This window comes from Hyperolius riggenbachi, chromosome 3 (assembly GCF_040937935.1).
Source record: "Hyperolius riggenbachi isolate aHypRig1 chromosome 3, aHypRig1.pri, whole genome shotgun sequence".
NCBI classification, from domain to species: domain Eukaryota; kingdom Metazoa; phylum Chordata; class Amphibia; order Anura; family Hyperoliidae; genus Hyperolius; species Hyperolius riggenbachi.
In genome coordinates this window covers 464,222,595-464,235,526 of record NC_090648.1, presented here as the reverse complement: position 1 = coordinate 464,235,526, position 12,932 = coordinate 464,222,595, and the positions used below count along the sequence as shown (strand labels likewise).

The 12,932-nt window shown below is 45.7% G+C and overlaps 1 protein-coding gene across 2 annotated transcripts in view; it reads left to right on the top strand.

Annotated features, from left to right (window-relative positions):
* Positions 1–12,932, top strand: part of MACROH2A1 (macroH2A.1 histone) — a 95,098-nt gene that overhangs the window by 57,915 nt on the left and 24,251 nt on the right. For both annotated transcript variants that reach the window (XM_068277939.1, XM_068277941.1), the window contains exon 7: positions 6,674–6,763. In XM_068277939.1, the coding sequence (XP_068134040.1) occupies positions 6,674–6,763 (90 nt within the window). The remainder of the gene's footprint in view (positions 1–6,673; positions 6,764–12,932) is intronic.

Below are 12,932 nucleotides of genomic sequence, written 5' to 3'. Positions count from 1 at the left end.
GGGGGCACCTACCTAATCTATCCTGGGGGGCAGCTACCTAATCTATTCTGGGGGGCAGCTACCTAATCTAACCTATACTGGGAGGCACCTACCTAATCTATCCTGGGGGGCAGCTACCTAATCTAACCTAATCCTGGGGGGCAGCTACCTAATCTAACCTATACTGGGGGGGCACCTACCTAATCTATCCTGGGGGCAGCTACCTAATCTATCCTGGGGGGCACCTACCTAATCTAACCTAATCCTGGGGGGCAGCTACCTAATCTAACCTATACTGGGGGGCACCTACCTAATCTATCCTGGGGGGCAGCTACCTAATCTATTCTGGGGGGCAGCTACCTAATCTAACCTAATCCTGGGGGGCAGCTACCTAATCTAACCTATACTGGGGGGGCACCTACCTAATCTATCCTGGGGGCAGCTACCTAATCTATCCTGGGGGGCACCTACCTAATCTAACCTAATCCTGGGGGGCAGCTACCTAATCTAACCTATACTGGGGGGCACCTACCTAATCTATCCTGGGGGGCAGCTACCTAATCTATTCTGGGGGGCAGCTACCTAATCTAACCTATACTGGGAGGCACCTACCTAATCTATCCTGGGGGCAGCTACCTAATCTATCCTGGGGGGCAGCTACCTAATCTAACCTAATCCTGGGGGGCAGCTACCTAATCTAACCTATACTGGGGGGCACCTACCTAATCTATCCTGGGGGCAGCTACCTAATCTATCCTGGGGGGCACCTACCTAATCTAACCTAATCCTGGGGGGCAGCTACCTAATCTAACCTATACTGGGGGGCACCTACCTAATCTATCCTGGGGGGCAGCTACCTAATCTATTCTGGGGGGCAGCTACCTAATCTAACCTATACTGGGAGGCACCTACCTAATCTATCCTGGGGGCAGCTACCTAATCTATCCTGGGGGGCAGCTACCTAATCTAACCTAATCCTGGGGGGCAGCTACCTAATCTAACCTATACTGGGGGGCACCTACCTAATCTATCCTGGGGGCAGCTACCTAATCTATCCTGGGGGGCACCTACCTAATCTAACCTAATCCTGGGGGGCAGCTACCTAATCTAACCTATACTGGGGGGCACCTACCTAATCTATCCTGGGGGGCAGCTACCTAATCTATTCTGGGGGGCAGCTACCTAATCTAACCTATACTGGGAGGCACCTACCTAATCTATCCTGGGGGCAGCTACCTAATCTATCCTGGGGGGCAGCTACCTAATCTAACCTAATCCTGGGGGGCAGCTACCTAATTTAACCTAATCCTGGGGGGCAGCTACCTAATCTATCCTGGGGGGCACCTACCTATTCTAACCTAATCCTGGGGGGCAGCTATCTAATCTATCCTGGGGGGCAGCTACCTAATCTATCCTGGGGGGCAGCTACCTAATCTATCCTGGGGGGAAGCTACCTAATCTATCCTGGGGGGCACCTACCTAATCTATCCTGGGGGCAGCTACCTAATCTATCCTGGGGGGCAGCTACCTAATCTAACCTATACTGGGGGGCAGCTACCTAATCTAACCTATACTAGGGGGCACCGACCTAATCTAATTTATACTGGGGGCACCTACCTATCTAACCCATACTGGGGGCACTTACTTATCTAACCTGTATTGGGGGCACCTAGCTAGCCTATACAGGTGGCAACTAAACTGGCTACCTATATTGGAGGCACCTACCTAACTAACCTATACTGGGGGCACCTACCTATCTAACCTACGCTGGGGGCAACTATTCTGGCTACCTATTTTAGAGGCACCCACCTAGCTAACCTGTACTGGGGGCACCTATCTATCTAACTTATACCGGCGGCGCCTGCCTATCTCACCTATACCGGGGGCAACTATACTGGCTTACCTATGCCTGACTACCTATACTGGGGGTACCTATAGCTGGCTATAGGGATTTTGATATGTGTGTGCATCCGTCGGGTGTTGTCGGGGGAGGGGGGGCTGTTGTTGCCGGGGGGGGCACATCCAGATTCCGCATCGGGGCCCAGAGGTTTGTAGCTACGCCACTGTGGATACCCATCATGCAGAGAGAGTCTCTGCATGATTTATGGGTATAGCCAAACATCTAGCACTGAACTTTGCTGACAGTTTTAGAGTTGGGAGAGCTGGAGTGATTTACACTGTGTGACAATACAAGTTACCATAGATTGCTGGATAGCAGAACGTCTGTGCGTGTTTTATGGGCCAAGTACACAGTATGGTTTTTTGGGTAGCAGTGAATATGCAGTACACGGTAGGTAACTTCTGTGCTGTTTACAATAGCACACAGTGTAAACTTCAGGTTCAATTTTCTAGAAGCCACTTTTTTCTCAGCAGCGTTACTGTACCTTATAAACTGCTGCTGCCTGTTAAGAACACTCGTGCCGTGTGACGGTGGGCGGTGTTATGCCCATTCAGCAGAGCATCCTGATGTGGGCGGAGTGGTGGGCGGTTTTCTGCCCGCAGAGCCTCCAGATGTGGGCGGAGTGGTGGGCGGTTTTCTGCCCGCAGAGCCTCGTGATGTGGGCGGAGTGGTGGGCGGTCTTATGCTGGCAGTGCCTCCTCATGTGGGCGGAAGAGTGATCTATCCATGCGGTGGGCGGAGATCACCAGCGATGAAGTGGGCGGAGATCACCCGTCACTCAGGGCACAGGCATCCATGCGGTGGGCGGAGATAGGCTGTCACTCGGGACACAGGCATTCATGCGGTGGGCGGAGATAGGCTGTCACTCGGGACACAGGCATCCATGCGGTGGGCGGAGATAGGCTGTCACTCGGGACACAGGCCTCCATGCGGTGGGCGGAGATAGGCTGTCACTCGGGAGTTTCAGCGCGCAAAGAATGTCACCGAACACCGGGCAAAGTATCGGCAGAAAGAGGGGATGAGTGGCGGTGGAAAGAGGGGATGAGTGGCGGCGGAAAGAGGGGATGAGTGGTGCCAGAAAGAGGGGATTAGCGGCATCGGAATTCAGAGCTGAGGAAACTTTGCTGGCAAGGAGTAACGCGGATTGGCGGCAGCGTGGAGCAGGGTGACTGGCCTCATCAGTGATGTACCGAACACATCGGGCAAGGCAGCATGGCTGAAGTGGGGGTCAAGGTAGGATGTTATGTACATGGCTACAGCAGGGGCATGATTAGCAGCAAAGCGAGAAGCAGGAGTGACATGTGAGACCGCACAGTAAGGAACGGTTTTGTTTACAACATGTGGAAATTGCTACATTCGGACCATAAGACGCAGGGACTTTTTCTCCCCTCTTTTGGTCCGAAAAATACGGTACATAAAAAAAGTTAGATACCTGTGTGTGTTTGCAAGGCACGGAGGACGCCGTCCGCGCCCTCCGTGCCGTTCCGCCTGGTCCCCGCTGCTTAATATGCCCCCGAACGGTCCCCGACCGCGCGGCCCGGGTCGTGCTCCCCAGTCTGTACCAAGATGGCCGCCAGAGCTTGCCGCGGCTGCGCAGTCCGCATAGCCGCGAGTGCGGCTGCGCAGCTCTAAGGCCAACCCCCCGATCCACGTAACAGTAGCGTGGAACTCGCGGCTATGCGGACTGCGCAGCCGCGGCCAGCTCCGGCGGCCATCTTTGTGAAGGCTGGAGAGCCCGACCCGGGCCGTGCGGTCGGGGCTCGTTCGGGGGCATATTAAGCAGCGGGGACCAGGCGGAACGGCACGTAGGGCGCGGACGGCGTCCTCCGTGCCTTGCAAACACACACAGGTATCTAACTTTTTTTATGTATTTTTTACAAATCTGGCCTCGTAAGTCCTTTAAAGGAAATCAAAAGTGAAAATAAAAAATCAATTTAACTTACCTGGGGATTCATGCAGCTCCCTGAAGTGATCCTGTGCCCACAAAGTCCCTCCAGCAAGTATCGACGATCCCCCGCAAAGCTGGATGGCCACGCACCTCCTCACCTCATTCCCGAGGCTTGGAGCATTCTACACATGCACAGTATGTGAAAATTGCTATTGCACTTGCGCAGAGCACTCCTGGCAGTGGGGGCGTGATCAGGTTGCATGCAGTTTTCGGCTGCACATGCACAGTAGCCGCCAACTAGCAGCCGCTGGCCAGATTTGCGGAAGTTGCCACTGCTCGATGGAGGACTCTGAAGGACAGCACAGGATGACTCCAGGGGGCTGCAAGAAGCCCCAGGTAAGTTACAATGGTTTTTATTTTGACTTAAGTAACCCTTTAAGAGGATTCAGTCTAATGACAGAGTAACCATATTAACCCATGCCTGTTGCCTACAAGCAGAAGCTGGATGATTCCTATGTAGTTCTTAATCACTCAATATAGACAGGTGTTGTACAGATGCTTATAACTGTTCTGACTGTTATAAAAGAGCCATAGTAGCTCATTTAACCTGTCCCTCTTTTTTTGTTGTTGGATCTTCGCCAAACACATTCTTTTCCCTTCCAATAGAAATGGGTTGACAATCTGTAACAGTGGAACTTTTGCACATCTGTTATTTTGATTCCTCTAATATGAAGCACTGAATATAGTGTTATTACATTAGTTTCAGTAGTGTAATGACCTCTAGTGGCCAGTGGTGGTATTGCTGCTGTTAAAGCCTGTTTAAAAGCAAATGGTAAAAACTAAACACAGGCAAAAGGCGTGTTGGGATTGGTTATTTAAGCTTTTTACAATGACCACTTCTGGCCCATTAGGCACGGTATTCATTGGTAGAGATTACATCACTCAACAGATGTTAAGTGAATATTTGTTTAGTCTTAAAATGACTCCATCAACTTTTCTGTAGGCAACAGGTGTAATCAGTTTAATGATGCTAAGTACTAACAACTTGCATGATGTTACAATCTCATTCGATGGTTGGCAAATCAAAATAGCTACCTTAGTCATCCAAAGTCTATTTTTGTTTAAACCCAATAAGAATAACATTTGGACGAATAATTTGCCTTCAATCTATTATTTCCAGTAAACATGTACTGCTGGTCTCCAGACAACTAGGTTAACTAGAAAAATGAAATTGTCTCCTTTCTCACTTAGGCCTAGTGCACACCAGAGCGGTTCGGCTGCAGTTTGCGATCCGCTTGCGGGTGCGGATCCCCTAGGCTAATGTATTTCAATGGGCTGGTGCACACCAGAGCGGGAGGCGTTTTGCAGAAACGCATACTCCCGGGCTGCTGCAGATTTTGGATTGTGGATGCGTTTCTGCCTCAATGTTAAGTATAGGAAAAACGCAAACCACTCTGAAAAACGGCACTTCAGAGCGGTTTGCCAGGCGTTTTTTGTTACAGTAGCTGTTCAGTAACAGCTTTACTGTAACAATACATGAAATCTACTATACCAAAACCGCTACACAAAACCGCAAAACGCTAGCTGAAACGCTGCAGAAAAATAAGACAAAGAATTTCTAAATCTGCTAGCATTTTGCGGATCTGCTAGCGGTTTTTGGTGTGCACTAGGCCTTTGAGTTATCTCACCTAGCAATTCAACATTATTACATTGTACAAAACCATCTGCCCCCATAAGAGGGTATTATAGCTGGCCCTTTTATTTATTTATCTTTTATTTGCTGTTCGATGGGGCTGTTTTCTTTCTAGGATGCACAGAGGGAGATGGGAGATATTTTTGGATATCAGGTATTCAGTTACATAGTTTCTTTGGTTAAAAAAAGACATACGTCCATCGAGTTCAACCAGGTTTGAACTCCTGTGATTGCAGTTGCCTTGTCTTGATGGTCCTGTTTGGCAGTCATCAGCCTTCATCTGCAAGATATCAGAACATATTCTGATGACAAAATGAAATGGACAGAGAGAGAGAGAGTCCTTTGCATGTTCCTTCAAAGTAACCCTGAAAGGGAAGAAAAGTGCCTCAAAGGGGTACTCACCTCGGGAGAGGGAAAGGCTTCCCCTGTCCTCCTCCATCATGACGTTCCAACACTGAGACTCCCGAAAAATGGCCGCATTGCGCCTGCTCTGTAGCACAGACCCACTCTGGTTTCAGCAGAAAAAGCCAAGCCTGATCGGGTGTGTACTACACGTGTGCAAACCATCTGCATAGTAGCATGGACCTGATTCGGCTCAGCTGATTTCCACCAAAGCCTGAACTGGTCTGTGCTACTTCACCGCGCTCATGATTTTCTGGGGTCATCATGCTGAAACGGCCAAGCCGAGGACAACAGGAGAAGCCTGTGGAGGATCCAAAGGCTTCCCCCACTCCTGAGGTAAGTATCTAAATGTCAAGATTGCAAACCATGCAGATTTTTTAAAATGTTCTTATTTTTGTTTGCTTTACCCTACTGAACGTGCTGAACTAAAGCAGGGAAAAGTGGTTGTCCAAGTAATCAGAAGGATGATGAGGTTCATGAAGTACAGCAATTATAACTGTTAACCCTTTGTATCTGGAAAAGGGCAGAGTGGTTTGCTTTTAAATAAGCACGAAATATAAAGTTATATATATATATATATATATATATATATATATATATATATATATATATATATATATATATATTGACATCACTTATTACAAGGACCATAGTTCCCGTATGCCTCTGTTTCCAATTCTCAAGGTGTGGTTTCTATGCAAATAAAAATAAATGTATGCTGAAACCTGTGAAGGGGATAAAGAAAGATAAGCTGTTTAAAAAATGTGATACCGTGAAACAAATGTGTGTGGTTTGTATTATTTCTACATAGGTAGTGCCTTAGAGAAGAGGGGAGGTAAAGAGTTTTTGGAGGCAGTGATTGAATTGAAGAAAAAAAATGGACCGTTAGATATTGCAGGAGGTAAGTGTATTATACATATTGTATGTATCAATGGTGCATTGAAAAGCAATTTGGGGCTAAATCAAAATCTTCCCTACACAGGTCTTCTCCTACCTTTTAAAACCTATAAATATGAGTTTTAAAACACACACATATCCGATCGCAATGTAAATGTGCATACCCATTCGTGAACCATGTACCTGCCAATCGTACCTGCTCCACCTGCCCTCAACCTGGTCAGCTGACAAGTCACAATAGCAGTGACTGCTGGCAGAAGACCACTGCAGGTATGCGGCTTGTACTACTTTGGGGACATATAGGGGCAAAAGGGGACACAGAGGGTCAGAAGGTGACACAGAGGGACAGAGAAGAAAACGTGGGTCGAAGATGACACAGGAGGGGGACAGAGGAGAGTACACGAGACAGAGGAGGACACGAGACAGAGGAGGACACGGGCAACACAAGAGGTACTGGGGGACATGAGTTACAAGGGAAAATAATAATTGGGGGGAGAAGCTCCACAAGATGCCCCTGCTTCATGGACGCGCCAGGTTTAGTATATTTTTCTCCTGACTTTTGTCCTCTAAATCTAGGTGCATCTTCTGGTCCGAAAAATATGTTGTGTGTGTATGCATATATGTATGTACGTGCGTGTGTGTGTATATGTGTATAGATATATAGATATAGATATCTTTTTCTTTTCTTTTTTTTTTACTTCAGACTCCTATCCTATACTGAATAAAAGATTTTGGGAAACTTTTTGAAAGCGAAACTTTTGAGCGTAGCTTGGGTTACACTAGACCATGTACCTTTTTTCCGGAGCTGAGAAAGACAGATAAAATAACAGGTCAACAGATTCTATGTTCTCTATAGGACCTGTTCAGAAATGTCCATTATTAATGTATCTGTGGTGTCCATTATGACAGTGGAACGCAAACACCCACTTGTATGACTTTATCAACACTACATATGTCCTCCGATACAATGAAAAGTTTCCAGCTTGAGCTCCATCAATCCTTCCTCGTCCAACCAAGCCATCTTGGATGCCACAAGGAGAGAAGGCAGTCCAGGCAGAGGAATTTTCCTCCATGACCAGTATTCGTCACTTCAGGGTGGAAGATCTGATTGTGACACCTTGCCCTATATAATAAAGTCCACCCTGACCACAAGAATGTGGGGAAACCCTCCCAACACTGTAAAGTATAAAATGAAAACATTTTAAGGACGGCGAGGGAGCCAGTGGCTTGCAGGGGGCTGGGGAAAGCCCCCAGTTACATCCCATTTTTTTTTCTCGTCTCAGGTACACTTGAACATAGGTTCCGTTTACACATCTGCTTCCACCCCGCTGGTTTGGAGCATATTTTGGCCCATTGTGAAGTGGTCTCTAAAGACCGGGAAACAGTATATTGAAACATAAGTTCACCATGTGAACTAGGGATTATGGAATTACTTGGGCAATGTTCCTGTATGATGCTGCTGTTTCAGGGACTTCCTTTTTGAAAATGTCAGTTACTTGACCAAGGTATCTCTGTGCAAAGCTACAATTCCTTCCCCAGTACAGAGCCATCACCTGACCTCACCGACTTCTTTTTTCCACTGAAGCACAAGCAAGCGACGGGCAGGGTCAGCTCAGTGAGAAAGTTTAGCTAGTGCTCCCTCCCATCTTCTCCCTGACTACCTCCTGTGAGAGATGAAGGATAAGGGAAGGAGTTTGGACAGCTTACAAGCTGTTCTCTCTGGCAAGCAGTATACAGTATGACATTAGCACAGAAGACTAAAAAAAAATTCTAATTAAGTTTCTGCACAGCACTGATTAACCTTCTGAGCGTTACGCCACTCAGGAGGTTTTGCCAGTGTGTGCCCCCCAGTATAATAAATGAGATCCCATGCCTGAAAAACCTTTAGCTAGCACTAGGCTAGCTAGTACAAATGCCCGGCACCCCCCTGATCCCCGCCAATCCCTCCGTTAATACATTACCCAGCCTGGATCCAGCGATTGCACAGCCTCCCCGCACAGTTCCAGTCTTCATTATGGAGAGGATCGCACATGACATCATGACAACCCGATCCTCCCCATAGAGAGACCAAATCTGTGCAGGGAGGCTGCGCCATCGCTGGATCCAGGCTGGGTAATGTATTAACGAGGGGATCGGCTGGTGCCGGGCACTTGTACTAGCTAGTCAGGTGCTAGCTAAAGGGTTTTCAGGCATAGGAACTCATTTATTCTGCATGGGGGACTCCTAGGGCCAGGAAGCGGTATGCCCGACACAGTGTTGGGCATACCACTAAGGAGGTTAAAATAACGGATTTAAAAAAATCATGAGACCGAACTGATGCTACGTACACACATGCGACAACGATCGTTCGTTAAGAACGACGAACGAACTTTTAATTGATGAAAGAACGACCTAAGTAAAGGTAGTTTTAAAAGGTGTGTAACGATCTGATCGTTAGAACGAACGTTACATCACAGAAAGCAACTATTGCGCCTGCGCATAAAAATGAGAAGTTCCATGGAGAAATAGTGAAATGCGCATGTCAAGCCTAGTACGAACGATCGTTTCCAACGATGTACTACTTTTGCAAACGATCGTCGTTGGTTAAAATCCGCCGAGACAGAACTTTCTTTTGTAGCGATTTGGCTCGTTCGTCGTTTGCCTTAATAGTCGGTGGTTCGTTTTTTGTAACGATCGTCGTTGGTAAAGATCGGGGAACGATCGTTACAAACGACTATAGTCGCATGTGTGTACGCACCTTAAGACTTTAACTGGTTGTTGTTCCAGGACGTAGATTCTATGTCTTAATTAGTGCTGCTTTAGGCTTTAGGATGTAGAATCCTCGTCCCGCAATAAAAAAATGCCACCTGCTGCCGCGTGTACATGCTTCCGTGCGTGCTCGTGATTGAGCGCTCTCCCGTGACCATGCATTGTCCTAGCTAATAACAATCATTCAATAAAGTTAGGGCGTGGGGGGAGTTTTAGAAGTTTATTTTAGTTTTATTTTTTTAAGTGACATGGTCCCAATAAAATAGTGTTTTTTTTTTGTTTTTTTTTTAATCCCCAGTTAATTGTTAACCCCAGCCTACCCTAATAACCCATTATTAACCCCTGCAATACCTATACCTGTTTATAAACGTCTAATGACTGCCACCTGTAGCGATTGGATGCGATCACTAAGGTAAAAGTTTGAGGCCCAATGCCCTACAGATGTATCCCTCTGCCATTGCCTAGCGATGCATCTGTACAGCACTATACCCCCTGAACTGTCACCCTAGCGAAGGCATTTGATCTCCACAGATGGACAGGCTGGGGATAACGGTCTGCCCCATGCTCAGCTAGAAATAAAATATGGCATATGCAGTATCGTTTTAATCGGGAATACCCAAATAATTCATTTTTGTTTGTTTTTTAACTGTGGGACGTGCCGTGGAAATTAGGAAGGGTGAATCTTCTGCATTTACGCCTAATTTTTCCCCATAAAATTACTATAAAATAGTTTTGGGAGAAATATATTACCTAAAGAAAGCCTAGATTATACTGAAAAAAATAAGATCTATATCACTAAGGTGGCATAAGTAATTAAAAAGTTATAGCTGTATGAAAACACATCTAAAGTGTAAAAAATGTCAGGAACCTTTAAGGGTAAAAAGTGTGGACCGCGAACCAGTTAAAAGGGGATTGTCAGCCACAAAATCAAATTCCTTTTTCTCACTGCTCTGTGTTTATTGTGCAGCCTGGGACATCACCCTGCAATGCCAGCTCTCCAATCGATTCATAAATGTTTCTGCTGTAATAAATCTTATCTCAGTCAGACTGGCTCTATTCTCGCCATCACTGAAGACAGTGAGAGAGGGAAGCTTGTCATGTCCCCTCCCACATTCCTGCTCCTCACTGATTGGCTGAGGGGCAGTTCAGTGCTGCTGAAATACGATCTCTATGCTGTGGTCTTATGTATTTACAAGCGAGCAGCTATGACAGAGATTGTAGGAGAGAAAAAACAAGAGAAAGGGAGGAAATTACATCAGTATGGACTACAGTCAGAACCAAGATGGCAAATGCTAGAAACAGAATTCTCTTTATTTACTATATATAATTAACTGGAATCAAAATGTGGACAGAACAATGCACCTGTTATGTAAGTAGAACAAGTATCTACTTATATATGTGTTTTTTTCCTGGCATAGTATGGCTGACCCCTGCTGCTTTGAAGCCCACTTCTGGTAAAGCTTTTAAAAGTGGTGGCTCGATAGTGTACTAGTTATAAGCTCTGCCTCTGACACAGGAGACCTGGGTTCAAATCTCTACCTATTCAGTACCTATTCAGTAGGAGACCTTGAGCAAGACTCCCTAACACTGCCCATAGAGCCCGTCCTAGTGACTGCAGCTGTGGCGCTTTGAGTCCACCAGGAGAAAAGCGCAATAAAACGTTGTCTTGTATAAAGCACCCCTAAATTGGGGTAAAATCTATTGAATATCTATTAAATGATGCTCATGGTGGGCTAGATTACCTTTGTAGAAGTGTCATGGCTCTACTCCTTGTCCTCGGGGTTCACCCTGTTCCCCAGTCCTAGTAGCTCCTGCACCTCCCAGAACTTTCTCCAAGCGGTGCAGAGCTCTCCCAAAGCGTGCAGACGGAAGGTTCAAGCATTCTATGTGCTCAGGTGGTTTGGAACTTGCACCTGCACAGGCCTTGATTTATGCACCATTGCTGTGGGAGTTCTCATATTCGACCAAAGGATTTTGTCACACATGAAGACAACTTGGGAAAGGGGGGGGGGGGGGGTTGCTTTGGACAATGAACAGTGCCAGAGTACTTCTACAATGGTAATCTAGCGGACTATGGGCTTCAGTCATTTTTTTTTTTTTGTCCCCAGGACTGGGGTATTTTAACAGACTCTATTTCACCAAAACAGAGAAGTTTGTTTTGCATGGAGATTTCTTTTATAACAATATGTTGAAGTCCATGCCATTGGTCATTTCAGTAAGAAAAACGGTCTCCTAGTCACCAAACGTTTTTTAACGACACATCCTCCATCAGGTGTTTCATAACATCAGCATTAAGCTATGCAATGCTCTGCACTTCAAAACACGAGTCCTTTAACAAATGTGATGCTAGCCCATTTATAAAATTGGGGTCTCCTCCCGTTAACTTGAAAAGTTCACTGAGCATAAGCAGTTTCTATTTTTATTCACAGCAAAACTCAACAGCCACGCATCATGGTTTTGATTCTCACCCCAGAGTAAAAGTTGCTGCACGAAGGTGAAACATTTAAGTTGCCACATTGGCCACATTTTGCATATAATTCCCCATCTGATTACAGGAATGTCAGGTTGTTTTATTAGATTTCTCCTGAATTTATGACGCATTCTCCATATGCCAAATGAAACAGTGGAACATAAATTAGAACAAATTGGAAATGTCCAGAGCTCAACTTCTTCAATATGTTACGGAACAACGCCCAAATGCAGGATTGTTCTTGGTGCTCCCCGTACTCTATGAAATTTATAGGTGACCCCAGTTTTCCTGAAAACTCTTTAATTTTGGTCCTTGATGATGGCCCTTTTATGTCTATGCAAGAAAAAAAAAGAAAAGCAATAACTGCCAGAGAGGGAGTATGTTCATACCAAATAAAAGCAGGGTTTTTTGGTCACCTCCTGGAAGATGTTGATTTGAAGAGCATTGACTTTCAATTACTTGCACATACTGCAATGTTAATGTGCACCAGTGTCTTGGACTGTTTAATGTTAAACTTGCAGATGAATGGTGACAAAGAACAGCAAATTATTAAGATCATTGCTGTAGTAGCCTTTTATGGTCATGATTCCTAAGAAATGTAAACAAAAAAAAATGTAACTGTTAAAAAGCCAGCAGTGTAGGTGATTGAGTAAGCCTTGCAGATGTGTTTGCTTGTATTATTATTGTACTTTTTGGACAGGATCAAAGAGAACCTGTCAACCATTGATGATGGAGGCAGGCATTTGAGGCTACAGATATGATTCACAACGCTTTTCTCACCTTAATACTTATTCACTTCAACCATAATAGACAATTCATGAGATAAACAGATGAGGAGAATTAAAACATTTAGGGCCATGTGCAATTACAATGTTCTCCTGCATTATCTCTTAGGAGTTAATTTTCATCTTCACTGTAAATTAAGTTTATCAAACTTTTCAGCAATTTAGAATTG